Genomic DNA, 26,339 nt, shown 5'->3' on the forward strand with positions numbered 1-26,339 from the left:
AGAGCATCTTTTCATACCTCCCCCATATTAAAAAAAATCTCTAAATGAACTACCACTACTTAACCTTTTCCTCCTTTTCCTTCATTTTTTAATGTAAACATCACTATTTTATTACTATTCATCATCCAAATTTCTTTTAGTGCCTCATTCATTGGGTTTAGTCAGAATCTCACCATTTGCCAACCTGGGATTCTCTCTCCCTCTCTCTCCACTAAGTAAATTCATTGAACATAAATTTTTAAAAAATTAGACAAACAAATATTGATAATTGTGGGAAATATATTTATTTAATTATTTGTTGGATTGGGAAGCTTCTAAAGTTTATGGTTAACCTGTAGAAAATTGCAGGGCCCTCTTCCTAGAAATGTGCCTGATTTTATTATAACTGATTACAGCCAAAGATTAATTGGAACCATTATTATTGATTTTAAGACTTTGAAATATGATAAATAGATAAATTAATAAAAGTGTTCCCTTCCTGACAGCTGGTTACAACATAAGTAACAATCATAACCACCAGAATTTTTTTTTTGATTTGATTACTGCACAATTTGACAATAAAACATAATTAAAAGTACAAGATTGATTGAAACACAAAGCACAATAAAATTAACAAAAGTCAATTGAGAAAAGAAAAAAGTGCAAGAGCTGTGAATTTCTTATTTTCCCGGAAACTATAATCATTAATAATTAATTACATCCTATATATTACTACATCATTACTCTGGAAATGAAATAGAATTACATAATTTTGTAAATAATAACAAAAACCCCTCAAAAAAGAGAAAAGATTCTTGGATTGGTTGTAAAAATTGATTAAAAATTCATCTCAGTTTATCTACAGCACAGCCTTTTTTCTTCCTGCTGGAATCGTGAGCTGTCATAGCTCCACTTTCATATTTGATGTTTGATTTTGAACTGCAAAATAAGTAAAAAAAATTACATTAAAATTTTGCCTTTTGCCATCATTTTTCAACATAGTAAATATTTTTTTTACTGCCACAATTAATTAATTACCAGAATTCTGGAGAAATCCCATTTGGACAATGCTGTGCAGATCATCTTCAGTGAAGGCTGGAAACTGCATCAAACATAATTACATTCATAAATGTGGTAACTTTTTTTAATCCCAAAATTTGAAATGAAGAATCTTTTTTACCTGGGGTAAATTTTCAGAGAATCCATCTAGTCCAATGCTAGGGAGAGGCTCCACGCTTGAGATGCTTGTACCTTGCAGCTGTTGGTGTTGTACATTCTGGTTATGGTAGATTGAGGAATCCAAAGGGTACATTTGTTGATGCTGGTACATCTGTGGAATCGAAATTGGACCCATCAAATCATTTCTCCCACAATTGGGTGTTCAATTAAGAGAGAGAAAATGAGAAAAATTACATCTTTGGAGAGAAGGTTTTCCATGTTGAAATCGAGGTCTGGATTCACTGATGCCAACTTCATTGACAAGAACTGTTGAGAAACATTAAAGAAACACAAAATTAGCCAAGAATTAATCTCTCTGACACCGACAGCTTTTCAATTTTAAGATTGGTAATAACTTGAGGTCAATTTATTTTTCACCTCGACTTGTCTCTGAAGTGATTGGACGTAATTTATGATTTCATCAAGCATTAGTGCTTTTCCGGTCACCTGAAAAAATCCCATTACACAAAATGACATCTTTAATCAACCCTTTTTTTAATTTCTCAAAATCTGAATTTAATTTGTACAAACCTTATTGCAACCTGGTACCAGATCTTGAAGCAGCTTCATTCTCTCACTAATTTTCTCTCTCCTAACCTGATAAATCAGACTGAGTTAAATTTCAAAATCATGTAAAAAAACAAGAAAAAAGGTGTTTTTTTTTACCCTTTCTGCTAAGCTATGGCTGTCAGTGGCTTGGCCTCTTCTGGCTCGGACATGAATGTAATCCTTCGGCGGCTCCGGCGGCTTTTGGTCGGATTTATTACATTCTTCCTCGTTTTCGCAGTTTTCCGATTGCTTCGATCGCTTTGAGCTCCCGTCGTCGGCGGCTTCCTACAAAAAATTGAATCTTTGAAGCTTTGATTCTTTGAATTTGATTGATTGATTGATAAATGAGAGTTGAATTCGGCAAAAAAATTGAATCTTTGAGTCTTTCATTCTTTGAATTTGATTGATTGATTGATAAAATGAGAGTTGAATTCGAACCTTTGCCGAATTCGATCTGTCTTCTTTGCTCTTGCCTCTGGAAATCCCCTTTCTTTTCCGGGAATTCACCTTCGCCGGAATCTGATCGGAGACGGAGGATTCTCCGCCGGAGCCGGGGAGTTCGCCGGAATTTTTCAGCGGCGGCGGCGAGGAGCGGCCGTTGAGGCTGCGGCTGCCGAAGCGGGAGAATTTCGCGGCGCGCTCCGCGAAGCCCGGATCGGCGGCGAGGGGCGGCGGGGCGACGGCGGCGGCGGCGGTGGAGGAGGGAATTGAGGTCCAAGATGAGTCAAAATGAGGGAATTGGTGGATTAGGGAGGAATTGGGGTTGAAGAAGGATTGATCGGAGCTCCATGGATTTGGCATTGGGGTTTCGAAGTGGAGTGGTTGGGGTGGTGGGATGCCTGAGCTCATCAAGTAGTCTTTGTCCATTTTTTCAAGATTTTTTTGAGCCCAAGAATTAAAAATGTAATCTTTTTGATTCCCAAATGGAAAAAATGGTGGCCAAGATTGAGTTTTTTTGGTCTTTAGGAATGTGGAGTCTTGATGTTCTTCTTGTTGAAAGACTATGTATGTGGGGAGAGAGATTGGGAAGGAAGAGGAAGGTTGAGGGGGAGGGGAAGGGGAAAGGAGGGTGGTGATGAAGTTATATAGAAGAAATGGAAAATACTTATTTTGACCTTTTCTATATTATAATGGAAAAACACATATATACACACGCACAAACAAACCAAGCTCATAAAAAAGAATTTTATGTATTTATATTTATACGAGTGAATATATATAGTAATAGTATTAATTAGATTGAATAGTAGTCAAGTCTTGGATACTAGTTGTATATAAGATATTTTCACTCTATGTCCCTCCCTTTTATATATACTCCATATCATATACTTGTCCTTATTTTTATGTGTTTTTAATTATCAAATTACAATCACTAATTTTTAGTACACAAATAAGTAAAGTCGTTCGTACCAAAAGATTAATAAGCAAAGACAATTATAAAGTTCAAGAATAAAATCCAACAAAAATTAATACAACAATCTACTAACAACACGACAGATAATCAACCGTTGACTCCATCATATATAAAGAAAGAGGCACAATAAAAGCATATGATTTGCATGAGTTAGAAATCAAAATTCATAGCCAGAGATGGACAAGAAACTGATAATCAAAGATCAACAAAGCAAAGATAGCAAGCAAAAAACAACTAGATCAAACCCATCGAGGATGAGAGGGAAACATACAAGGTCCAACTAGCTCGAGTGTGATTATGTCTCTTCATTGATTCTTATAATCGATTTAAACTCTTATATAGATTCACTCATCATTCATCTTTTCTAGTGAGAAAGAGAAATCTAAGCACCGATATCTACTACACGTGCTTAGGCATGAGAAGTGACAATTCTTTTCGAACTCCCAATTAGACTTAAAGTCTTTTGAAAATGATTTTATTCTGAATGTTGATATGGTTTGGCTTTGCAACCTTATTCATTACCATGACAAACACGTACATACAGAAAATTATCAAATCATGAAAATAATACTCTCTCCGTCCCAATTTAAGCAATTGATTTCTTTTTTGCCGTTGTTTTGTGAAGATGATACTAAGAAACAATTAAAGTGGAGAGAAAGTAAAGTAAAAAGGAGAATAATATTAAAGAGAATTGTATTTATATTATTCCCGTACTTACTTTACTTTTTCTCCACTTAAAATATTTATTATCATTTCCTCACATGTGTCGAAATGCGGTCAATCACTTGAGATGGAATGGAGTGAGTAGTAGGTGGATTAGGAAAAGTTTTATATATATTCTCAACTTTTAAAATAGAATACTCACTAGGGAGTAAGAAAAATAGGTGGATTAGGAAAAGTTTTATATGTACTCTTAACTTTCAAAAACTATATAAGTTTGTTTATTTTTATTTAGAAATTTGAGTGAACATTGCAGGCGTTAAAAGCGGTGGAAGAACTAGGAAAGGTTAAATGCCGGGCCTTCAACGTCAAACCACCAAACTTTCCACACTTTCTTGAAATTACCACTTTTTTAAAGATGATTTGGAACATATTAATTGGAAATTAAGAGAAAGATTTCAATTAATTTTTTGGTAATCTTATTTTTCTTAAACGCATTGCTTCTAACTTGGTGGCATAGGGATCACGAATGTTGCGTTTTGATACTTTCACTATTTGTGGGTGCTACTTCTACCTTTTATTTTATTATAGTTTGTTGGTTTAAAAATAATATGCACATTTGACACTTTAGTGATTTTATTTCTAAAAGGGTCTCTTTCCCAAAGATTGCTTTTGTAACTTTGTTGATGAAAAAGGTTAAATTTATTTGTGATGTGTCATATTACAAAATAAAGTTAAAGAATGAAGTGAAAACTTTTAAGGGAAAAGATGGAGAAATAATTTTTTGACTATTTGGGAAAATTTGTAACTTTGTTGATTATAAAACACTACCATCTAGTTTGGGATCATGCAGAGGCAGGGTGTCAAAATAGGTAGCTGCAATTTGAATAAAATATTTTTTACAAAAATTAATAACGCAAATAGATGGTAAACATAATTTAGAAAAAAGAAAAAAGAAGAAAACAAACAGTTTGTGAGACTTTTGTCATGATATTAAAATTCTACTTTATGGATTTTGTAGAATCTTATATATGTATATAGAAATGTAATTGTGTCATTTGAAAATGACCTAATTTTTACATTTATATGAATTGTTGGAAAAAGTAGCTCAATCCTTTTCGTATAAAAAAAAATACTATTATCAAGTATCAAGATTCAAGATTATGATCATTACAAATAGAATTAAATTAGCAAATTGATGAAAATTTTGCAGCATTTAATTAACCTTATTTGATAATACATGTAGCAAATAGTAAGTTCCATTATATCATGTTTGACGACATGCTTACGTTATTAAGAGTAGTTAAAAATCAAGAATCATTTTTTAGTTTAATACTAATGTACATTCTTGTTTAGCCAAAGGCAAGATCAAAGTTGAAATTAAGTAGAAAAAGAATAATTTGATTTCGAAGTTCGAGATTTTATTTATTAAAATAAATTTATAGATATTTCTATAATTTATTAGAAGGTGGCCTGCAGAAATTTGGGCCTCGAAAATCACATAATTTTTGCAGCTTTTGATTCGGCCACAGCCCACTAATTTCATTGGTCAGTTTCTGTTTTAATATTTCTCAATGATTGGAGTCAACAGAAGCTGTCTCACTTGAGGTTAAAGTCAAAGGTGGTTAAAAAACTAGACGCGAAATAAAATTAAAATATTTTCAGTTATCTCGTTTAGCTAAATTTGGAAAACTTGAGGCTAAGTTGAAAACCAAAATGTATATAGACATCAACATGATGGAATGTGTAGATTAGAGAAAGAAAATGAAGGGATGAAGTTGAGTAATAGTCGTTTAATAAGCTTAAAATGATGTTGCTTAGTTTTTAGTATCGTCACATTAATAGACGGTTGTGCTGCTATTCATCTACATCATCAAAATTGTATAAGCATGCGCTAACTCAACATCAAATTTGTTCAAAAAATCATTGTGGACAATTACAAATTTTCTAATTACATGAATTTTTGTTAAGATTCTGATAGTTGCAAGATAAATTAGAATTTGACAAAATTTTATAGTAATTTTCATATAATTAGCTAAATGTCCCAAATTTGTATGGCTACCAATTCATTTCAGTCAAAATCATCCTCTCTTCATAATAGTATTTGAGCATAAGAAAAGATCATTAACTTTCTCATTCAAAATACTACCACAACTTTTTTATTTCTCATTTAAATTAATATACTTTTAAAAATAAAAACATTTAATGACTAATGTGGCGGGTAAAATAATCTAATAAATTTATCGTTGAAAAGTGTGTTAGCCGATTATTTATTTACTACTCATACTTCTTGTTTAATATTTTAAATGTTTACATTTATTTAATAGTAGTACTATTTGGCATAGTAGAAAAACGTTAACGTGTTTGTGCAGGTCAATGATTGTAATAAATTCTAACCTGTATCCGGCTAAATCGGGTTTGGTCGGATTCCCATGCCTAAAGGGAAATACAAATTTACTTAGTTAATTTTCTTTTGTAAAATTTTTATATTAAATGTGTGACTATTTACATCTTGCTTTTATTTTATTCAAACTAAAACTTGTTGACTCTACGGTGGCTTCGTCGGTGCGGTGATCAAAATTCATCAATAGTAGTTTTTAATATTTTTATAAATTGAATCTAGTTTTGGTTATTTTGGTGTAACTTGCAAGTAATTGCATAAATAAATTTATTCAGTTACGAATCATTGTTATTTTTCATAGTCATATAAAAGAAAAGAAAAGAAAATAATGTGTGAATTATATATGATATGCTAATTTTAGATAAGTTGGGGTGGTGGTAGGTGGGTAGAGTTTAATTTAGGTGCTACATTAATATGTTAGGCCCATTTCACCAATAACAAGAAAATAAAAACCGACTTATATGCTTTGATTTGGGATTATATGCAATCGCGGGTTCGGGTCGAGTCGGGGTTCGTTAAGTCATGAAAGCCGAAATACTTCATTAAATATGATAATTAGAGATACCATCGATATTAGATTGTGATTCATTTCGGTTATTAGTTAGACATCTGTTATTAGCGACGATATTTTCTGTGTCTACATTTACAGAGTTTTTTTTTTTATCGTAGATCCGCAGTAGTTTTGTAGGTGTCCTATTAATTATAAATCCATAAATGTACATTTCGATTTTCAAGTAATGTACTGACAAGGATACATGATAATTAATTTATCTCCATATACTACATTCGGAATACATAAATATAAGTTATGTAGCTAGTTTAATAATATTCCAATTTGTCACGGATTCATTATCCCTAGCCACATATATACAATCATGACAATTTATTTGAGGGTGAATTGAAGATATATGTCAGAGAGAAATTATTGATCCAAGCCTTTTTATTTCTTTTGTCCAATCATTATTATGCAAGATTGTTCTTTTATAAAAAGATGGAAGAGTGATAATGTATCATAATTATATAAGTTCGTATGCATGAATTTTGCAAGTAATCTTGGTGATGTGATGAAATTCTAAATTTCTTTCGTTGGCCAATTGTCATAGAAATTTGGCTAAATATTGGTTCAGTCAATGACTTTAAAAATCGATTGAGAAAATGATGAAGTTGTTCAATTATTACATCAAAATATTACTAGGTCGTTTACATGTAATATTTTGATTTACATCATGTCTTTCTCAAATTTTGACTGTCACATCGGAGTATAATTTCATGCAAATCAAAGTTTGTGGTGTAAATTGTATATAATTTTCACTTCATAGTTTTTCCTAACTAATTTTAAAATTGTGTTAGTATATACTAGTATGAGTATTAAAATTTAGAGTAAAGATCAATTTTAGTTCTACGAATTTGGTCTAAATTATTTACTTTTTAGAAAACAGGTTCATAACAAATAAAAGACTTGTCGGAGTGGTCCTTTTTTGACGGATCAGTAAAAAGCTGATGGTCATGCCACTGTGCAATTAGGGTTGATCCTTTTGACAGGATCGTAAAATAAAGGACTACTTCGGCGACATTTACATTTATTATAGACCTATTTTTCAAAAAATGGATATTTTAGATTAAATTTGTATTTTCGTCATATGTTTAAGATCAAAATTGACTTTTTCTATTACATTTAACTAAATTTCTTATTTTATAATATTTAATATACCCATACGCACCAGTGTAATTCAGTTATTATGGGCTGAAAAATAAACATACTGAAGAAAAAATAAATAAAATTATAAAATGTGACAGATAAATTCAAAATTGGAGTTTGCATGTCTGACCCGGCATGGTGCATTAAATTGCTCTCTGCAAAGTGCAAACTCTATAGTATTATCCAATAATATTTATTTAAACACATATGCACTTTTGGATTTATGATACATCAACAATTAATATTTGCCGACCTCGTGAATTAAATTGACCCATATTTATCATGAATTTCGCGTTATTGACTATACTACTATATCATAACCTTAAAACCTAGCTAACCCATAATTTCATAGATACATACGGTATTATTGGATGAAAAATAAAATAAAATGAATATTTGATGAAGGAAATAATATGTATATAGACGTGTTGATTGTTTTGTGTAAAATCATACAAGTTGGGAATGATAAATAAACTTTTTTTTAGCATTTAATAACAATATATGAATATAGATATTAATTTGTACACACATGTGTGTATGAAAAGTGATATTTAATGTAGGATTTAATCATTTAAAAATGTATAAAGCTTCGATGGGTATATTAAATATGGATGCCATTGGTCAAAATGTAACCAATAATAAGTATTAATGGTGATTGAAATTAGCTAAGTGCATATATCTACTTTGCATTGCTGACAGGGCACCGGCACATTCAATTTTATTTTATTTTTTCAATGTACTCCCTCCGTTCCGTTTTAGCAGTTTCATTAACTTTTCTGTCATCTTTTTGTAAAAATGATAAAAAAATAAATAAAGAGAAGAAATGATAAATTAAGAGAGAAAATAATAAAGAGAAGAGTCTTATCTACGTTATTGTCTCTTTTACTTTGTCATTTCTTCACTATAACTATTTTTTTTATCATTTTTACAAAAAGAGTACAGAAAAGTCAATAGGACTGCTAAAGCGGGACGAATGAAGTATTAAATAAAATTATTCTACTCTTTTAATGTGTTTTATAAAATCTTTTAAATCATGACATTAGTAACACCCTTTTCTACTATATTTTGTACCAAAGTAACGTCGTGTGTGTGCATTTTGCTACAAATTTAAAAATGATTATTATTAAAACAATTCAAAAAAGGTCAATTACCAATATGGGGGCGATAAATCCATAAAAGTGCTATAAATGACACCATTTTACATGATAATTCGGTATTGTTTGTATAAAATCAAAATATTTAGGGTATATGTTTTTTTACTCAAGACAAGATGGTTTAATTATACTAAAATTATTATAAATAAACCGGACAATGAAAGTGACTTAAATAACAAGCCAAACATTTTTGCAGTTTGTCAACTTGAGATGGAGTTATAAATCTTAAATAAATCATCAATGTTCCCTTTGCCTATGTCACATTAAGACAAAACTATAGTTTTAAGTGACGGAGTGAGTGAATTTCTAAAATTGAAAGAATAAATTGATACACATTAGTAAGATGAGAGTGAAATTCATAAATTAGAAAATGGATGCAAATTATTAGGGTGAGATTATAATTGAGAAAACAGATTTATTTTTAATGAATAATCCAAAAGTGGTGGCAAAATATATAAAAGCTAACTCTTTTCTTTTGTATTTTGCATAGAAAAATAGAAGCTGGAATCGTGACAACAGAAGACAAAAAATTATTATTCCATAAATAAAATAACATAATTGGCGTCCTAAGTTTCATTTAAATTAATAAGTGTGACAGTGTCGTGTCTTTATATACATGATCATACTATTATATTAATATAATAATGAGAAAGTACTAAAGTTGTTTAAAATTCCCGACAAATTATCTTATATTAATCACGAAAGCAAGCTAGTTTAATTAGGTAATCTTAGACACTAATTAGTAATTAACCCCCAAAATCGGGTGTTTTTAGCTTAATGCTGAGCTGGCGAGTTTATTTTAATGCGAAAAAGAAAAGCATAATTGTTGCATAAAGTAATTATTATCACCACTCTATTATTTCTTTCTTATTATATTTTGTGTATTATTGAAATAATTTAATCAATGGTCGGTGATTGTTTTGTGAAAACCGGGGGCGGTGTAGTATAAACCGTTGTTTAACAAAAAAATTAATTTATATTCCATATAGGTTTGCGTTAAAACGACAACACCTCTTAAAGTTAAAGTGACACTGTGACACCACATATCCAGCAATATTATAAATGCTACATAATAATATTATAAACGCTACGCAGCAATTTATAGAAAAAATTGTTATATACAGTGTTGTATATTGCCATATGACAGCTTATTATTCGTCCACGTGTACAAATAATTGACTAAAAATGGTGGTATGATGTTATTTTAAGTGGTATTGTCATTTTAACGCATCCCTCCATATATAACATAAAGTAAATTAGTTTACTGCGTATTTTTGTGAACTTAATGAGTAGGAATTATTATAATATACTACGTATTATGTAAATTTAACTTATCATCTAAAACAAACAATATGGAGAAATTCAAAGACGTAAAAAATGGATACGAATTCCTCCACTTTTATTTCTTCGTCTTAGAGGAAATTTCTAAAATCAGAAAGCAGTGGAATAAAATAAAATTTCTAAAAACACAAAAAAATATTACTTTTTTGGATAAATTTTGGGAAAAATTTGTCATTTTGTCGTCGATTGCGTAACTTAATTGTGATTATATTAGTATAAATTTGGCATTTTTTTTCAATTGTCTCATCGTCTCAGAGTTGGGGAAATTATGTTTGATGTAGTAGACAAAGCATACTATGTGGAATATATGTTTGATTACTTAAAAACGTTTAATACATATAATGAGCGTCGTCGACTTTAAAGCAATTAATTAATTGAGACGATTCTATAATAAGTAACTGGGCCGGATCTTTGCAATTCGGGTTCGGGCAAGATCTGCCTATTTGGGTCAGATCTCTGTGACACAGATTGGGCCGGATCTTCAAAATCTGAACTTGGGCTTAATTTTTATTTGATTTTTAATGAATTGTTGTGAAAAATAACAGCTACTATGATAATGAATGATTAGTCAATATCTTGACAAAATTTAACAATATTACGAAAAATGTGACCATCGACTAATTTGACATGTCAAGGGGGGTGATAATTTACCATATTGAAAATTTAAATATGTAGCTCAATTTATATACAATCCACCAAAATATGATACTCACTCCGTCCCATAAAGATTGTCCCATTTTTTCATTTCCGTCCCACAAAATTTGTCCCATTTCACTTTTACCATATTTCACTTTTACCATTTTTGATAATGGACCTCATATTCTACCAACTCATTCTTACTCACATTTTATTATAAAACTAATACTTTAAAAGTAGGACCCACATCTCACCAACTTTTTCAACTCACTTTTCATTACATTTCTTAAAACTCGTGCCGGATCAAAGTAGGACTATCTTTGTGGGACGGAGAGAGTACTAAACTACATTTTGAAATCAATCTATCCTATCATCCAAAGTAAACGCTCATCTACATCGAACGGAGCTCTTTCTGAAGCTCCTTGGCATGGCCCGTCATCCCGTTCATCGAGAACGCCTTGATCATCGTTCGATACGTGACCTTATCGAGTCTGCAGCCCCGTCTCTTCATCATCTCGGGCACCACCTTCATCTCTGCGATGCATCCCATCAGGCCGTAGGCGTCGATCAAGCAGTTGAAGAAAACGGTATCGAGGGTGATGTCGGAGTTCTCGACGAAGCGCAGAACAGCCGCGATCTTTTCGAGCTTCCCTGCGTTCCCATAGGCTCGCACGAGCGAACACAGAGTCACGCAGTTGGGCTTGATCCTCTCGGACTGCATCAGCCGGAACAAGAACTCCATCTGCTTGACGTCGCCGCCTCTCCCGAACGCATCTATGACGATGTTGTAGGTGACGAGCGTCCACGTGTAGTGGTACCGCTGCATGTACTGCATCACGGCGCTCATCTTCTCGTAGTTCTCTGTTTTGCCGTAGGCGTCGAGGAGGATGTTGAACGTCTTGATGGTGGGGTCGATTCCGGCTTTCTGGAACTTTTCGTAGCACTTCTCCATCATATCTATCTGCCCGCTGCCCCCGAAAGCCCTGAGCGTCGAGTTCATGGTCCAGACATCGGGTTCGCAGTGGGGCTGCCTGAGCATCTGCACGAGCACGGATTCCATCTCCACGAACCTGTTAGTAGCAAACGACTGAAACGATGTTTTCACATCTCAGACCAAATGTAGAGAAGGGAAGAGAGAATTACTTCTTTGCTTTTCCATACGCATCGATGAGAGTATTATACGTGACCGTGGATGGTCTGATCCCGTGTACTTCCATTTCCGAGAGGAGAGAGTTAACTGCGTCAAAGTCATAAACGTGCAGGCAAGACTTTATGAGGATGGAGTACGTGTACACATCGGGTTGACAGTCGGGGATCTTCTTCATCTGCTCGAGAATGGAATACGCTCTATCGAAAAGGCCACTCCGGCTGTAGGCAGACATAAGAGCAGTGTAAGCTTCTCGGTCCGCCACACACCCTTCATCAATCATTGCCTGAAACAAGGTATGAGCTATCTCGGGTTGCTTACATTTTCCGAGCATGGTGATGAGCTTCACATATATACCAGCGTACGGCTTGTACCAGACTTGCTCGCGCAGGAGTTCAAAAACCTGAAACATCACGAAGAGTCAGATCAATCAAATTTCTCGTCCTCAAATTCATGAATGACTCGAGGTAAATGAATCACTCTTAACACCTCACAGACCGTCCCAGCTCACTTCTTCACTCAATTCTCGAATCACACTTCAAACTAACAAACATCATCAGATTGCAGTATTTCCCACCTAAGGCGACCCGAATGCAATACATACAACACTCTATCCAGCTGAAACACTTCAATCTCTCACAGTTTCAAACTCAAATACTACAATATCTCAAATATGACACACATATCCTGCCGCAAGCCATTTATATCACTCATTTCTTGAATCATCGGAATCAATATTTCACACCAAAGAAAACTCTTCTATCTCCTATTGTCCACACTCGATATCTGACACACACTACCACAAAACAGATAATGAAGAAACAAATCGCACCCGCCATATAACATTCAAGTTAGCACAATTCATCAATTCTTCACTAAAAACTCTTCAACAGCATGAATCAAACAAAAATGTAGAGACTTTACGCCAAAGAACAAGCCTAGAATCGAAATCAAATCAAGGGCAGTTCTGAAATCAGGAAAAAAACATCCATAATACGATTGCAGTATTTCCCACCAAAGGCAACCCGAATGCAATGCAAACGGCACTCTATCCAGCCGAAACACTTCCATCCACACTGAAATAGTACTACATACATTCTTGAATCACACTCTGTTTCACACCAACTGCATCCAAACTAGCTAAGCTCTAGCCATTTGTATCACTTCGATTGTTGAATCACCAGAATCCATATTTCACACCAAAGAAAACTACATTCAAAACTTTCCTATCTCCAATTCACTAATTCTTCACCAATAAATCTTCAAAAACCATGAAACAAACGAAAAGGTAGATACTTTAATGCCAAACAACAAAACCAAAATCGAAATCAAACAACGTTGAGTTCTGAAATCACACAACAGACCTTGAGAGCAGACTCCCAACGCAAAGCAGTGATCCTCTCATGAAGGGCATCGAGAACAGATTTCGGCAACAGCCTCTTGGATCCCCCCTTCTTCTTCTCGATCACCGCTTTCGTAGCTTCTCTCCTGAGAATAATCGAAATGGCCTTTTTCGACGCTATCTTCCTGTTGGTTTCCTCCTTCCTCTCTCGATTTTCCACCTCCTTCATCTTGGCTTGCCCCAATCTCCTCTCAGCCGTAGTGACCATGTTTCCACCAGCATTTGACGGCTGCGGGTCGGGTTTCATGCTGATACTGATCCGGGATCGGGCATGGTTCGGCCGGCTGAACGACGGCGGGAAGGGATTGGTGGGGCCCGGGAGAGACGCCATGGCTGATGAAACTCAAAAATTCAGAATTCCAAATTCTAATCAGCAACAACAACAATCGAAAGGAGTAAAACTCAAAATTTCTAATTTCCTAATTCTAATTAGCTACAACAATAATTGGAAGGAGTGAAACTCAAAATTTCTAAATTCCAAATTCTAATTATCAACAACAACAATTGAAAGGAGTGAAACCCAAAATTTCTGAATTCCAAATTCTAATTAGCAACAACAAAAATTGAAAGGAGTGAAACTCAAAATTTCTGAATTCCAAATTCTAATTAGCAACAACAACAATTGAAAGGAGTGAAACTCAAAATTTCTGAATTCCAAATTCTACTTGGCAACAACAAGAATTGAAAGGAGTGAAACTCAAAATTTCTGAATTCCAAATTCTAATTAGCAACAACAACAATCGAAAGGAGCGAAACTCAAAATTTTTAAATTCCTAAATCTAATTAGCTAGAACAATAATCGAAAGGAGTGAAACTCAAAATTTCTGAATTCCACAGCAACACCAACAATCGGAAGGAGTGAAACTCGATTAATATTCAAACAATAGCTACAATCGGAAGGAGTGCAATCATCGGGTATTTTCTCGAATCCCTTACCAACATCTAATTCCAACGTCGCAGCCTCAATAGACAATATCACAAAAGAAAAAAAAAAAAAAAACAAATGCTACAACAAGATAAAAACCCCTGTTTCAAACTATAGCAACATGAAAAAGCCTAATTCAAAAAGGAAAAGTCTGATTCAAATAACAAGAGTAGAGTGGAAGAGGTGAGCATAATTCAAATTCATACGGATTGAGCAGATTTACCAGCTGAAATTGAGTGAAGAAGACGACGCAAATTGCCAACTAAGGAAATTTTGATGCATATTTAATTTGTTCTAATATTAATTTATTTTAAATTATAGAATTTGATTTTTATAAAATTAAAATTTTTAATGTATTAAAATAATATTAAATATCTAAATCGAAATATGCAACACTAAATATGCGTAAAGTGAGAGAGATGCTCACGTCAGGAAAGAGTGACATATATTAGTAAGAAATTAATTTATTTACACGTTGATTTCATTTGGCCAATATCGGAGGTATGTATTTTTTGGAGTAAAGGCCAAAATTGGTACTAAACATATGATCATTTTACGTTTTTGGTCTTAAACATTATCTTTTGAATTTTGTGGTCCTGAACATATGGGAATTGGATCATTTTGGTCCTCCCATCAACATTTCCGTTAAAAACTAACGGTCAACGGATTTAATCCTGATTTTAATTAAATTAGATTTTTAATTCTGATTTTTACTCCCTAATTAATTCTCTAATTATTTTACTAAATTAGCCCCATTTCTTGACCCTCTGCCGCCACCTCCCTCCGCTCGCTCTACTCCATCTTCCCATTCCTCCACACCTCCCCTCCCTCCTTCTCCATCTTCCCCTTCTCCTTCCTCGTCTCTCTCCTCACATTCTTCCTCACCCTCTCCTTCTCTATCTTTGCCTCTGTTTTCGGCTTAGATTCTCACACTAGAAAGTCCCAGCGCCCCCGCCGCCAAATCACTCCTCCTCGCCGTCATTTTCCTGCTCAGATTCTGACCAAAACATTTTTATCAACATCACCTCACACATATCATAGCAAATATAGCACTTTTGGAGAAATCCAATTATTCCATGAGAATTAAACGGCCAACACAAGATTTTCCTTTCCACAAAATCACTGAGGCCATGATCTGCACTACCTGAAAATTAGGAACCAAATCAGTTTCAGCGAACCCTAGCAATTATCTATTACTTTCACGTTACACATTCCCTCAAGAGAGTGGGCAGAAGTTCAGATTATCAAAGGCAGATTCTTCACCACACAAGAAGGCGACGCCGCTGCCTGTGCGTGTCCGGCAGTGGCGGCGAGGGCGAGCAGCGAGGGGGAGCAGGGGCTGACCGCGACGACAGCGGCGGCTTCAGTCTACATCGCGACCGCACAGCAGCGGCAGCGCCGGATGATCGTGGCTGACCGCAGCTGCTCGTACCAAACTCGGCGGCGACGGAGAATCAGTGGCAGCAACGGCGGACGGCAGCTGCGTGGGTGACGGAGACTGCGAGAGAGAAAGAAGAGAGTGAGATGGAGAAGGAGGGTGGCTTGCGCTCGCTGGCGACGGTGAGAAGAGGGCGGACTAATTGGGTTTTCTCCAAAAGTGCATTTTGCTAATTGGGTTTCTTCAAATTAGAGAATTGATTAGGGAGTAAAAAATTAGAATTAAAAATCTAATTCGGTCAAAATCGGAATTAAACTCGTTGACCGTTAGTTTTTAACGGAAATATTGACGGATGATTAAAATGATCAAATTTCCATATGTGCAGGACCAAAAAATCAAAAAGATAAAGTTTAGGACCAAAATCATAAAATGACCATATGTCCAGGACCAGTTTTGGCCTTTACTCTATTTTTTATTGCCACAAAATAATTTATTATCTGATTCCTTAAAATAATGGCAATAATAATAATGATAATTATGTTAATATTAAGCTAATCTTTATTTGATAGTTCGTTGTTGATGAATATGTCTAAAGCAGTGCGCGGCGTTCAAATTTAATTACAACTAATACCCCATCAATCTAAGAAGAAAATGATGATCAAATTTTAATCTTTTGGGGGAACTAGCCAAGTATAAATAGATAAAATAATTGTGAATAATAAGAGCATCTGCAATGGTGAGAAATTCGTCCGGACGAGGCCTCCTCGTGTCCTCGCGCTCCTCTGACCACTGCAAGTCGACGAACGACGTCACGGACGAACGGGTCGAACGAAAGTTCAACCACAGACGATGCGTCGCCCGACTAATTGTTCGGTGCCTTGTCCGCCCATTTTAGGCCCACGGACAAGGACTAGCAACGCATTTTCTCTTTTTTTTATATATATTTTTTGTTCAAATGTCACTCACTCACTCTTCCAAAAGGATTCCCTGCGAGGACCCAAATCGGGCTACGGAGCGGATGATGATTACTTTAGCGGACTAGATTCTCATTGGTATTTGTGCAATGCAAGAGCAGGCTAAAGAGCAGGTCCCGAGGCCCACCCACCGCCGGACATACGTCCGCCAAGAGCATGACGTAGCTCATGACCGGTCGTGCAACCCCGCCGGTCACTCGAGGTTTACCGTATGGAGTCAATGAGAGATTACGGGAGCGGAGAACATGCGCAACCAACAAGTCCATCATGCACTCATGTCCGACATGGTCGAAAAAGTTCGGGCACGTAGTCGTCATTGAAATTGTATGTCTTTTATTTCTTTTTACTATCTATAATATGTGAAAATTAAAAAAATTAATAAAAATTGATAGGGCGGACACTAATCCGAACCACTGCACGAGGATTATCCGGACTAAAAAAATCCCACCGCACGAGGACCATTCGGACTAAAAAATGCTGATGTGGCAACTAACAACTACTAGTCATCCGGACACTAGTCTAGACCATTGGGGATGCTCTAATAACAATACAATGCCATGAAATAAGAAGTATAGTATTAGTCATAAATTAGTAGTTATGTAAAAATCAGAGAAAATTGGATACCCTTACTTTGAAATTACAATGAAAATTCAAGAGATGTGATATCGCCGCCTTCTAAAATCATAGTTTACACATGTGACAGGTTCCTTCTTTAAGTAAAAAAGTTCAAGATATCCTTAGTTTTAATATTGTTTGATGAGTACTGATGATTTGGCATTTTGGCTATTAACAGACAAATTAAATGTGAAAATTCAAATCGTTACACTTTATACGTCATTGAATTTGTTGTGCATACAACAACAAAATATTCTATATCACTTCTTTGTTTTTCTACGTAACTTATATACTCCCTACTTATATTTGATTTTCAACCCACAAGAATTATATATGATTTTGTTGTGCCTCTTTTTTAATGGCCAGCTTTTATAGTAGTATGTTTTTGTTGGATCTTTGTTCTTTTTATATTTTGAAGCTCCGATCCTACCTAGTCAATTTGTTGGCTTCATCGACTTTACTTATTTACCAAGAATTTGAATTTTAATATTCCATTAAAATCGCAGGCCAGAGTGCATTTAAAAAATATATATGAGCGTTTGGATTTAATTAATTCATATAATCTTGTGCTACCACGGTCATATGATATCGATTTAATAAATGGATTATATAAAAAACAAAAATAATTTCCAAGCAAAGAGTACAATTTCCATTTTCATTAATCAATTCATGAAATAGGTAGTTTAGTAAATTAATTTACGTTGTGTGTGTTTTTATTAAGCAAATAGTACAATTTGCACCGCCCATTGTTTTTCAGAAAACCATAGGTCCATGACCACTACAGTCTACAAATGTTCAAAACCATTTCACACTAAAAATGTTAGTAATTCTGATTGAGTGTAAATGAATGTGCATGTGCCAATAGTACCTAAAGAGTTAAAAACAACCAAAGTAGCTTATTAGTGACAGCCAACGAAATTCATTCCAAAAATATGGTGTGCATCTGCTGTAGTCTAAAAAACATTGCATTTTCATTACACGGATTATAAATTACAATTTCAACATCAACCAGCCATTTTCTCAAGAGTTGAATTGTGACGACAACCGGGATGAAAGAAGCCGATGATACGAAAGAATCCGATATGATCCGGGACGAGGAGGTGCCGGAGGAATTCAAGTGCCCCATCTCCAAAAAACTTATGAGAGATCCCGTCATTCTGCCAAGCGGACTGGTTTGTTCTCAATTACAACTGTGAATTAAATATTTATGGTTCTGTTCCTAATATATTTTGTCATTTCCCTTTGATATTTTAATGTTGTGCTATTTTGCAAGTAATTTCTATGTTTCTTCATTTCTTTGTGAGGTACTTGAATTTTTTTTTTGCTGTTACTGAATGTGGGATAATTGACATGTGTGCCATCGTTGTTGTTGTTGTTGTTTTTTTTTTTTCTTAAATTTATATAATTGCATTTTCTTGAATTTGGATATTTACTTAATTTTGGTAGACATATGATCGTCCGTTCATCGAAGATTGGCTTAAAAATGAGAGTCCCTTAATTAGAGATTGGGATGAATGCAGAGGGTGCAGTCACGCCTCTAATCCCAAATCTAGTGATTCGTGACATGATATCTAGCTGGTGCCGGAATCGGGCAATTACTACATATGACAACAACGAAGGAGAAGATTATGTGGAAGATCTTGTGTGCGCTCTAAGAGAAGCCAAAGACGAAGATGTGCGTAAGAGCACTATTGGCATCTTCAAGAACATATGCGTTGATGATAAAGTGAACAAGCGTGTTGGAGAGGCTAGTGATGCGATTGTCGATGCCACAAGGCGTGGATCCGGGAGTCAGGAGTTGAGGATGCTCGCTGTTGCAACGCTCAACATATTGGCCACACTCGAGTCGAACAAGCTGCTCATTGTCAGATGTGGAGTCTTTTGGCACCTCACGGATCTATTGCAAAGTCAGAAAGAGACGGAAGCGACAGAGGCTGCACAATTGATTCAAAAACTGTGTACCGTCCCGAGCAACAAAGTTAGAGCAGTAGATGAAGATTTGATCCAAGTCCTCATGGGTGCTATTGATCATTATGTGTTTGAGGACACGTACCCCGTGGTTGTGGACATTATACTTGATGTTCTTAAGTTACTTGTCCACGAAAGTTCGGCAAGATATAAGATGGAAGAGCTCGATGGAGTGCATTGGTTGTTCCAGAACATAGATTATACTGCCAATCCGCTCACTAAGGAGCATTGTGTGGCCATCCTGGACACGGCCTTATTTGCTGATGAATACGTGAGTTCGTGGGGGGTGGCGATGTACAACGAGGAAACCAAGTATCGTACGCTGGCACGCCTCGTGGAACAGGGAACTCCTGCAGCCCAGTCAATGGCTAGCATACTTCTAAACAAGTTGAACACTGAATATCCATATGTGCGAGTATTCAGTTTTAATAAGCATACGTGCTATTATGATTTTAGGAACAGGTAGTTGGCGTGTTAGACTACTTTCTTTGCTACATATTCTGATGCATTGAACATGATTGTATTGTGATGCATTGAACATGATTGATTTGGTTGAATTGTTATTAGTAGTACAATTTTTTTAATCTTTGGCCACACAAATAGACTTGTCAAGTAGGCCGGGCTTTTTCTAATTTTGCTAAGTCCGGCCTGAGCCCACTTGCCATGTGGGCCCGGGCCGGGCTTTGTTTAAATTTTTTGTTTTTGTATTTTAAAGATATCCTACGCAAAAATAAAACACATAAGTTGTAGTTATACCTCATTAACTAAATCTAAACACAAATAATGTGTTTAAGTCCATTTATTGACTTTGTATATATTAACAATATTTTTCTTGTTTTTCATTCTATTTAAAAGTAAGTGTATAACTAAAGGAATAACTAGACCTGCCCAAGGTTTACCGAACCGGCGGTTAAAACCGAAACCGTAACCGTCGGTTACGGTTCCGAACCGAAACCGTCGATTTTTTGAAATGTGGTTCGGTTCAGGTTCAAAATTTTTTGAACCAAAACCGTGTCGGAACGGCCGGTTCCAAATCGGAACTGCAAAAAACCGTCGGAAAACCGTGATATCAAGCCAGAACCGCAAAAAACCGCAACAAAACCGGCGGTTCGGAACCGTGAAAAACCGTAAAAAACTGCCGGAAAACCGCCGGTTCTGAACCGAAACCGAAATCGTAACCGTAAAACACCCTCGCGGTTCGGTTCCGGTTCAACAATTTCCAAAACCGGAACCGGCGGTTCCCAATTGTAACCGCCGGTTCCTGAACCGTGGGCACCTCTAGGAATAACCAATATTGTTGGTTTTGTTAGTTGATGATGACATATAGGTTGATCGATGCTATATTTTTAAAACTACAAGTAGGCCTGTCAAATTGGGTACCCGCGGATACCCGATCTGAAATTTTCGGGTCCCGATCCCGAAATTCCCAAAATCCAATACCCGATACCCGACTCGAATTTGATTTCGGGTACCCAGATACCCGACTCGGGTACCCAGTCCCGAAAAATCGGGTATCCAGTCCCGAAAAATCGGGTATCCAGTCCCAATTGTGATTTTGATTTTTTTTTTTTAAATTAACTATAAACTTTTAGAATTTATTTAATATTATTTAATTTAAATTTAATACAAAGTTGAAGTACTAATATTCAAATTAAAACAACTACAAACTTTTAGATATACAAAATTCTAATAGTAGCTCGAATTTAAGAGAAAATAACTACAAACTTTTAGAAATACAAAATTCTTGTAGTAGTTCGAATTTAAAAGAAAATAACTACAAACTTTGAAAATACAAAACTCATAAGTTATACTCCATATTAACATGTTTCATCCATCCACAATAAGTCAATAACATAAAAAAATTCATCTATAAATATCACAATTCAATAATTCACAAGAATCAAGATCTAACAATAACATCATCAAACATTTCAAAATTATAAATATCACAAGTCAATGAAATTAAAATGTAATTAAAAAATTAAATTATATATCTTATATACTAACTATTAAGTATTAATTAAATTATAGTTAAGAAATTAAATTATATTTAATTATAAAAAAATATAATTTATTAATTTTAGAAAATGAATCGGATAAATCGGATAATTCGGGTATACCCGATTGGATATCGGGTAACCCGATACCCGATAATCTAAAATTCTCACTACCCGATCCCGATCCGATACCCGAAAAATCGGGTTTCGAGTATAAAATTATCCGACTTTTTCGGGTTTGGATATCGGGTATTGGATACCCGATATCCATTTTGACAGGCCTAACTACAAGTATAAGAACTTACTAACAAATTTAAAGAATTCTATAATTATTCATCAAATATTAAGGTTTGAATATGTAATATTCTTAAAGTTAAACTTCATAACATCTTTTTTTCATCGTGGATAAAAAAATATAAGAAAAAATTAGATGTAATTAAGATTAAATGTTGTAGTCCCGATTTAGTTGAAAACTTATGTTGATATTAAACTATTACTATTTTAGTTCATTCGGAGAAATCTAAAAAATTGGAATGATACAGACAAAATTAACATGTCTCGTGCACAAGATGACATGCATAAATAGAGAATTATACTACTGATATTAGTGATTAACCAATTTGTTGGCTTCATTGATTTTACTTATTTACCAAGAATTTGAATTTTAATATTTCATTAAAATCGCATGCCAGAGTGCAATTTTTTTTTTGAGTGAACTTCAAAAATGGTCCCTGGACTATGGGTTTATCTCGAAAATGGTCCCTGGACTTTAAAAATATCACCAGTAGTCCCTGGACTAAGGGTTAATATCAAAAACGGTATTTTGAGACGAAAATGCCCTTTTGAGGGGTTTTGAGGGGTTTGGGCAATTTGGTCTTTTTACACTTTTAACATTTTAAATCTGATATTATTTTAGTTATGTACTAAATCTGATATTATTTCAAAATTATCATTCTTCTTCCCTTTTGTCATCCTTTACTTTGTTTCTTTATTTCAATATTAGATTTAATTTTACAAAATTAAATTTTAAATTTCAATTTTTAAATATCAATAAAAATTTTTAATTAAAACTATTAATTCATGGACACTATAAATATTGATTAAAACTATTAACTTTTGTTATTTAATATAATATTAAGCTGAATTGAAGAAGTACAGAAAAATAATATTAATCGTGATGGAAAAATAAGAGCTATTCTATTTAGCCTTCGGTTGTTATAATTGCTTGTGATTGAATATTATGAAGTCGACTAAAAATTTTGTATAGGAGTATTTTTGTTGAAATTTTCTAGTCATTTTGATTGATTGTTTTCAAATTAATAAACGAAAATTATATTAGTCTTACAGTAGACGCATATTTATTTCAGAATAAATCGTGTTATATTGTCTATTTATGATTAAAGCTATTAAATATTGATTAAAACTAAGACGTTATTATATCTTATTGATTAAATATTAGACACTATCAAATATTGATTATGACTAATAATTTTTGTTATTTAATAATTTTTATAATTAAAAAAATTTATTGATATTTAAAAACTGAAATTTAAAATTTAATTTTGTAAAATTAAATCTAATATTAAAATAAAGAAACAAAGTGAAGGATGACAAAAGGGAAGAAGAATGATAATTTTAAAATAATATCAGATTTAGTACATAACTAAAATAATATCAGATTTAAAATGTTAAAAGTGTAAAAAGACCAAATTGCCCAAACCCCCAAAACCCCTCAAAAGGGCATTTTCGTCTCAAAATACCGTTTTTGATATTAACCCTTAGTCCAGGGACTACTGGTGATATTTTTAAAGTCCAGGGACCATTTTCGAGATAAACCCATAGTCCAGGGACCATTTTTGAAGTTCACTCTTTTTTTTTTTAAAGTATGAGCGTTTGGATTTAAATAATTCATATAATCTTATGCTACCACGGTCGTATGATATCGATTTAATAAATGGATTATATAAAAAACAAAATAATTTCCAAACAATTTCAAAACTGTTGAAAAGTAAAATGCGGAAAATAAAACTCAAGAACTCTTGAAGGCTACATTTTGATTGATTTTGAATTGTTCTTTGTGATACATTGTACATCTCTATTTATAAGACTAGAGAAGTAAATGTGTCTAGGAACTTATGAACTTGAGACTCTACCATAATAACTATATATTCCCTTGAGACCTCAAAGGTACTCTTTCCCACAATCTTGAGACTCTCAAAAACTATTTCCAACACTCCCCCTCAAGTTAAGTATCGAGTTTTTCGACACTTAACTTGCACGATCTTCACTTTGATAAATAGTTTAAACTCATATTTAGGAGTTCTTCCATTTTTCTGATGACAGTTTAGCTCGTGTCTAGAGCCATCTTCGGCAGTTTTAGCTCATGCCATTAGGAGCCATCTTGGCAGTTTTAGCTCGTGCCATTAGGAGCCATTCTGTCAGTTTTGACTCATGTCGAGGAGTTACGCTTTTGGATTGTAGCATCCCAACATGGAAAGATTTGAATCTCACACCTTCAACCCGTCACTAGGAATCTCCGGACCACCTTCCACCGTGAGCTCTTCACGATGGCCTCTGCCTTCTTCTTAGCGGCCTATATACTGCCAATAGATGGCGACCGCAGCTTTCTGAATGACATCGGCTCCACAACAGCATCGCCATTTTTGACGGCCCATACTCTACGGCGACGGGCTGCTTTCGCTTCTCTCTCGAACTTCCAACAACGGCTCCCTCCCTTTCCTGCATCCGACTCCGCCTATCTCCGGCTCCATTCCTGGTGGGATTCCCTTCACTGGTGGTGCTCCTGTTTTGAGGACGAGTGGTCCAGTACTTGGGTCAATTTGTCACCCTCTGGATAACTCGTCGTCTTTTCCGTGGCAATCTTCACCCTGAAATAGGCGACCACCTATGCCGAACTCTGCGGGGCCTCTGCTCCTTAGATCCTTCTTCTCCGGCTAATATTCTTTTCTTGGTTACACCTCAAGATTCTTTGCTGCTTACTTTATTGGCTAATGGCTATGGATGTAGGTTCAATAGCTCCCCATTCAATTCTGCATCAGCAACAATGCGACGCTTCTCCTTCTCCGGTCGTGCTCAGAGTGCAACACTGCTTTCCCTCACAGGCCTATCTGACTTTGCCGGCAGCAGCTTCCTTTCCGGCAGCTATTATGGCCAGTGATACTTTCTTTTCTCCAAGACTCTTCTCAGTCGTAGCAACGTGCTGCTACGGATCGATCTTCTCCGGTTTTCATTCCCACCAAGGCCTTCATAACAACGGTGTGGCGACGCTATCTCTCTCCCCCTCGCCACGCAGATGTTGGCTGCTCTGCCTCTTCCTCAGCAATTCTCTCCTTGATTCAGAGATGAATCGTTTGACAGTAGCTGCTCCTCCATTCCTCCGATATCAAATCGGTCTTCTCTGCTCTCTCTCGTGTGTTTTAGCTCTTCTCCCACCGGCAGATCTTTGGCCTTCTTGGCCAACATAGATTTGGGAGGAATTGTTTGGTCGGATACTTCCTCTCCCCCTCGGCCGGACAAACCGAGGACTCCTCTGTTTTCTTCTCCGGCGGTGTTGTCGCTCGATCTAGCCGTTACCTCGCCATGGTCAGGCTTCGCCATTGATGCCCGTTTGAAATTTAACTGCCGAGAACTCACTGTCATCGTCTCAGTTCAGCCAAGCGCCAGCACCGCCAGCTTCAGACGCGGTTGCTGCCGCTGCCGTCGTGACGCCGTTCCTGTTGGGTCTTGCTATGGTATTTTATCCGTAGCTTTTTCCAATCTCTTTACCTTCATTTGTTCTTCTCTGGGTGAACAACAGTGATGCCTTCTCAGACCCCTTTCTGGTAACCTTGATCCTCCTTTCGCGACAGTGTTCAGTGTTCTGCCACTCCTCTCATCTCCTCCGGCCGGTTATTGTGGTTGGAGAGGAAACGTCCAATAGAGTGTACTTTCTCCCCCTCTCTGGTTGGACGACTCCTATCTTGTTTGAGGGAGATTTGGCTAATGGTGTGATTTTGGAGTAGAGCTGAGTAGCGTGGGTTGAAGGCAAAAGATTATCTAGTTTGGCGCTGAAAAGTTGATTTCTTTGGTAGGCAGAAACTTGTTGGTGCAAATATATTTTTTTTTTTTTTTTTTTTTAGATTTTGCGGTTTAGGCTGAACACAGATTCAACCAAACCTCTCTTTTTTTTTTCTTTTTTTTTTTGGTTTTGAACAAACTAACGAAGGATCGTTAGCTGCTCTGATACCATGTTGAAAAGTAAAATGCGGAAAATAAAACTCAAGAACTCTTGAAGACTACATTTTGATTGATTTTGAATTGTTCATTGTGATACATTGTACATCTCTATTTATAGGACTAGAGAAGTAAATGTGTCTAGAAACTTATGAACTTGAGACTCTACCATAATAACTATATATTCCCTTGAGACCTCAAAGGTACTCTTTCCCACGATCTTAGACTCTCAAAAACTATTTCCAACAAAAACTAGCTACACAGTAAACAATAGTGTAATACTAATATAGGAGTATATTTTTAAAATCTAAAAGTGAACATAAATATGAGTAGTATTCTACTGCAATCACCACGTCAGTGATTACTATTAGGGCATGCATCAATCTAGTTGGAGTTAAGTGTTAGGTACATATCTCGTGAATTATTGTTAAGTCAGTAAAATTCCGCCAGTCAAATCTTATGTGTCCAAGTTAAGTGTTGGGTACGTGTCTCGTGAATTGAAACCTGTCAACGCAGAAAAACGAAGATATTTAGGCCATTCGCAATGCTATCTTTTATCCGTCTCTTAACCGTCTCATCTCTTCATTATTCATGGGTCTCACTGTACATTTCAGCTCACCTCTTAACTAAGAGACAACACCTGCAACCC

At 35.3% G+C, this 26,339-nt stretch overlaps 3 protein-coding genes and 1 non-coding gene across 4 annotated transcripts; 2 read left to right on the forward strand and 2 right to left on the reverse strand.

Moving 5' to 3' along the window:
* Positions 1–604: 604 nt before the first annotated feature.
* On the reverse strand, positions 605–2,810 carry LOC125187572 (transcription factor bHLH62-like). Its single transcript, XM_048084191.2, has 8 exons — positions 2,185–2,810; positions 1,864–2,031; positions 1,729–1,794; positions 1,576–1,644; positions 1,393–1,464; positions 1,160–1,309; positions 1,018–1,081; positions 605–918 (listed from the first exon to the last, which is right to left on the reverse strand). Exons 1-8 carry the CDS (start codon positions 2,611–2,613, stop codon positions 881–883), a joined length of 1,056 nt encoding a protein of 351 aa, XP_047940148.1. The 5' UTR covers positions 2,614–2,810; the 3' UTR covers positions 605–880.
* Positions 2,811–11,280: 8,470 nt separating this feature from the next.
* On the reverse strand, positions 11,281–14,794 carry LOC125197942 (Pentatricopeptide repeat (PPR) superfamily protein). Its single transcript, XM_089057873.1, has 4 exons — positions 14,749–14,794; positions 13,563–13,933; positions 12,195–12,601; positions 11,281–12,121 (listed from the first exon to the last, which is right to left on the reverse strand). Exons 2-4 carry the CDS (start codon positions 13,929–13,931, stop codon positions 11,443–11,445), a joined length of 1,455 nt encoding a protein of 484 aa, XP_088913999.1. The 5' UTR covers positions 13,932–13,933; positions 14,749–14,794; the 3' UTR covers positions 11,281–11,442.
* A 4,208-nt stretch (positions 14,795–19,002) lies between these two features.
* On the forward strand, positions 19,003–24,635 carry LOC125197941 (U-box domain-containing protein 9-like). Its single transcript, XM_089058649.1, has 2 exons — positions 19,003–19,922; positions 24,485–24,635. Exons 1-2 carry the CDS (start codon positions 19,003–19,005, stop codon positions 24,633–24,635), a joined length of 1,071 nt encoding a protein of 356 aa, XP_088914775.1.
* LOC125191490 (U6 spliceosomal RNA) lies at positions 21,963–22,062 on the forward strand. The gene has a single exon (XR_007171166.1). It is a non-coding gene; the product is annotated as a U6 spliceosomal RNA (small nuclear RNA).
* Positions 24,636–26,339: the final 1,704 nt, after the last annotated feature.

The sequence above is a fragment of the Salvia hispanica genome, chromosome 5, assembly GCF_029641045.1.
Source record: "Salvia hispanica isolate PSC_SH4W2 chromosome 5, Shi_PSC_v1, whole genome shotgun sequence".
NCBI classification, from domain to species: Eukaryota; Viridiplantae; Streptophyta; class Magnoliopsida; order Lamiales; family Lamiaceae; genus Salvia; species Salvia hispanica.